Here is a 3,532-nt window from a genome sequence, read left to right as displayed (position 1 = left end):
ATGACATACTACACCAGGGTGCAGTTGAATTCTTCGTGTGGGAAGGCAGCCAAATCCACGGCTGAACACAGTAAGAGAGTTTTTGAACTCCTGGAGTAGGCGAGTCCGAGTCAACTGAGTCTTCCTCCCTGTCTGGCGGTCTTCCCATTTGAAGGCGAAGAGTGGTTGGCTTTTTGGTGCCAACCGTAGGCAGAAAAAGGCGAAGCAAGTGAACCATTGTGCTCCAGGAGGGAGCTGACTCATGAGAGTGTACGGGTTCAGAACTGCCGAGTGTAGTGTGACTGTAGTGTTGTTATTGCCCTCACATCTTGTACAGGTCGGTACCCGCCTTCATTGGGCTTCTTCACTGGCAGTAGAGGTGCATTCCCAGGGGATTGGCACTCAATTAAGATCCTGGCATCTATGAGCTGTATGATGTGTTCCTGGATCCCAAGCTGGGGTTCCCAAGGCACTGGGTTTTGTCTTTGCTGGGTTGGGAGAGCTCTGGGTTTTAAGTTTACTATAAGTGGTGCATGATTCTTTGCCATTCCTGGGGGGGCTTCTTTTAGCCCATACTGAGGGGAATGCTTCTTAGAACTCTGACAGATTTTTCTCAGTCCTTTCTTTTCTTTTCTTTTCTTTTTTTTTTTGCATTCTAATCCTAGGTTTATTCAACACAATCCTTTTACTCTGCACAACAAAGTATAAACACATTATCTAAAATGCTACAAAGTTACAAAAAAAATCAAAACAAAATTTATAGTATTGACTGTACAATAAAAGCCAGAAAAGCAATGTACACATTGCCAAGGTTCTCCAAAGACCACCATGACAGGGATGTGAGTGGGGGTCTGTGATGACCCTGCAAAGCTAGCTTTCAACTTGCTCACCAATTTCAGAGAGAAAGGAGATGTAGGGTATGGGTGTATGTGCACAAGTCCATGTAAAGACAGAACCCTTTACAGCCAACTAACATGGGATATTTGACCCTAGGCAGGCGTCCCCAAACTACGGCCCACAGGCCGCAATGTGGCCCCCTGAGGCCATTTATCCAGCCCCTACTGCACTTCTGGAAGGGGCACCTCTTTCACTGGTGATCAGTGAGAGGACCACTGTATTTGGCAGCCCTCCAATGGTCTGAAGGACAATGAACTGGCCCCCTGTGTAAAAAGTTTGGAGACCCCTGAGGGCAGAAGGACTCAAGCTGGGGAGCAGGGCCAGGTTACCAGGACCCGCAGCTGCATGAAAGCATGCTCTTTCCTGAAGGATCCCCAGGCTACTAGACTGGCCCTAGGTTATCTGTGGAATGGAAGAATGTGCTCCCAGGCTGGGGTGGCATTGCCACTGAATTGATTCTCAGGGACTGGAAATGTGGGACACTGGAGGACATCTTTGCAGGCACATCTCCAAACCAACACTACTTCTGCAGCCTGCCCCTGAGTGTGGATTTGTTTTCTACTGAATCTCCTTTTGCTAGGAAAGTGACAGAATTGAGCTGGATGGGCTATAAGTTATGGGGCAGAGCTTCAGTGGCTTGCTTATCGGGAGGAATTGGAGCTGGAGCGACTCCTGTGGCGGCGGCGACTGGGAGAACGGGATCGCCCATGCACGGGGGACCTGCGCCGTGGGGAGTGTGACCTTCTCCTCATTCGTGGTGGTGACCTGTGCCACATGGGAGGTGGTGGCGACATTCGCCTAGGAGGGCTGAACCTTCTGGGGATTGGCCTTGGCCAGGGGGCCAGCACAGCGGTGGCAGTGATTTCCTGGCCATCAATTTGTCCTCCATCCATGTGCTTCAGTGCCTTCTCGGCTTCCTCTGGATTCTCAAACTCCACGTAGATATCAATCATTTTAATTTTTCCAGAGGTGGAGAATAGCTCCATAATGTGATCCTTGGTCACATTCCTGGTAAGCCTCCCAATGTGCATTTTGGTGGGTTTAGGGGAAGGGCTCCGCCTTTTCCTTTCCTTTTCATCTCTTTTGGGTGGTTTGGACTTGGAGCGGGATCGCCGCCTGTTGTCATGCCTATGCCCAGAAGGACTCGGAGAGCCAGAGGAGCTGCTGGAGCTAGAGCTGCGAGATGTGCTGGACCTTCCAGAGCGGCTTGATGCTGATGAGGAGCTAGAGCCACTGCTTGAGCCAGTGCTGGTGCTGGAGCCTGAGCTGGAGGTAGAGCTGGGCCGAGATCTGGGGCTGCTGCTACCCCTGGAAGCGCTGCGCCTCTTTCGAGTTTTATACCTACCACGATCTTCTCGCTTGATTCCTTGGTGGCCTCTTTATCTTTAGAGCGATCTTTGGACTTCTCCTCAGAGCGGTCTTTGCGTTTGGTAGGAGAAGGAGCCCTAGTGATGGACTTTTTATTATTTTCTTTGACTCCTAGCAAGCTCTTCTTTTTCACTCCTGATAAAGCCATTCTCCCCTTCTGAGGTGTTCAAAGCAGCAATGGTTGCCTCACTTATCTGAACTCTCACTTCTAACTTGAGTCTGAGAAACGATCCCTAATCGATTGCAATTTACGCCAAAGTGCAGCATCTTCCCGCCAGCAGACCTCCTCCCGCTCTCCTCTGCCGCTGAGGTCGGCGCCACTTAGTCGTCATAGTTAGGGCTCAATCCTTTCTTTTGTATGTAGCTTCCATTCACTCTCTCATGGTAGCATAACTGACAAGATTAAGTTCTCCTTTGGGCCTCTTAGAGTTAGGCTGGCAGACTCTTTCTGATTAAAGGTTATTTTGGGCCCCAAGTTTGGTCAGTAAGTCTCTTCACAACAAGGGAACCGGGCACTCTGGCAGATAAAGAAACTCATGGACTACTTGGTGACCTCCTAATTGTCAAGTCAGTGACTGGCAGAATGGTCGGGGTTCGTCCTGGGTTCTGGTAGCTCCAATGATGGTGGCTTTCCTCTTGCTGAATGGAGCCACTGAGGTTGTTACTACCGAGTACTATGCCCCAGTGTCGACCATAAAAGTCATTGGTTGGCCGCTTACTTTCATTTTGACCGTGGGCTCTCGGGCAGAGTTGCAGGGATCCTGGTCTCTCCTAGTCTGAGTCCTCCTCTGCTAAGCCGATCAATGGTTGGTCTTCAGCTCCAGCTGATACTTTCCTCTTCTTAGTGGTGCCGATCTCATTGAGTGCACCCGTTCAGGGCATTCATTTTTCCAGTGTCCTTTCTCCTTGCAGTAAGCGCATTGATCAGGTTTCAAAAGGGTTCGTTTCATTTTCACCCCTTTTTGAGGTGGTCCTGGCCAATGGGTGGGGTCTGGTTGACCGAAGGCGGCAGCTTAGAGGGAAACCTGTTTCATTTGCTTATCAGCTTCTTTCTGAGCCTGCAGATCCCGATTTACGTATACAGTACCTCAGCAGCAACCTCTAGGAGTCGGGTGGCATTCATTCCAGTGAAGCCTTCTCATTTCTGAAGCTTTCTGCGGATGTCAGAGAAAGATTGAGCTATGAAGGCAGCGTTGACCACCCACTGATTTTACTGGGCCTCGGGATTGAAGGGAGTATAGATACCGAACACTTCATAGAGCCATTCATAGAAGTTGCTCGGTGACTC

At 49.9% G+C, this 3,532-nt stretch overlaps 1 protein-coding gene across 1 annotated transcript; it reads right to left on the bottom strand.

The window, feature by feature from the left end:
- Window positions 1-1,175: 1,175 nt before the first annotated feature.
- On the bottom strand, window positions 1,176-2,557 carry LOC136385554 (RNA-binding protein with serine-rich domain 1-like). Its single transcript, XM_066356582.1, is given in 2 exon segments — window positions 1,176-2,230; window positions 2,233-2,557. Coding segments are annotated over 2 exon segments (873 nt in total). The 5' UTR covers window positions 2,393-2,557; the 3' UTR covers window positions 1,176-1,517.
- Between the last annotated feature and the right edge of the window lie 975 nt (window positions 2,558-3,532).

The sequence above is a fragment of the Saccopteryx leptura genome, chromosome X (assembly GCF_036850995.1).
Source record: "Saccopteryx leptura isolate mSacLep1 chromosome X, mSacLep1_pri_phased_curated, whole genome shotgun sequence".
Classification (NCBI taxonomy): domain Eukaryota; kingdom Metazoa; phylum Chordata; class Mammalia; order Chiroptera; family Emballonuridae; genus Saccopteryx; species Saccopteryx leptura.
Note: the sequence above shows the minus strand (reverse complement) of the source record. Positions and strands in the feature narration are given on the sequence as shown.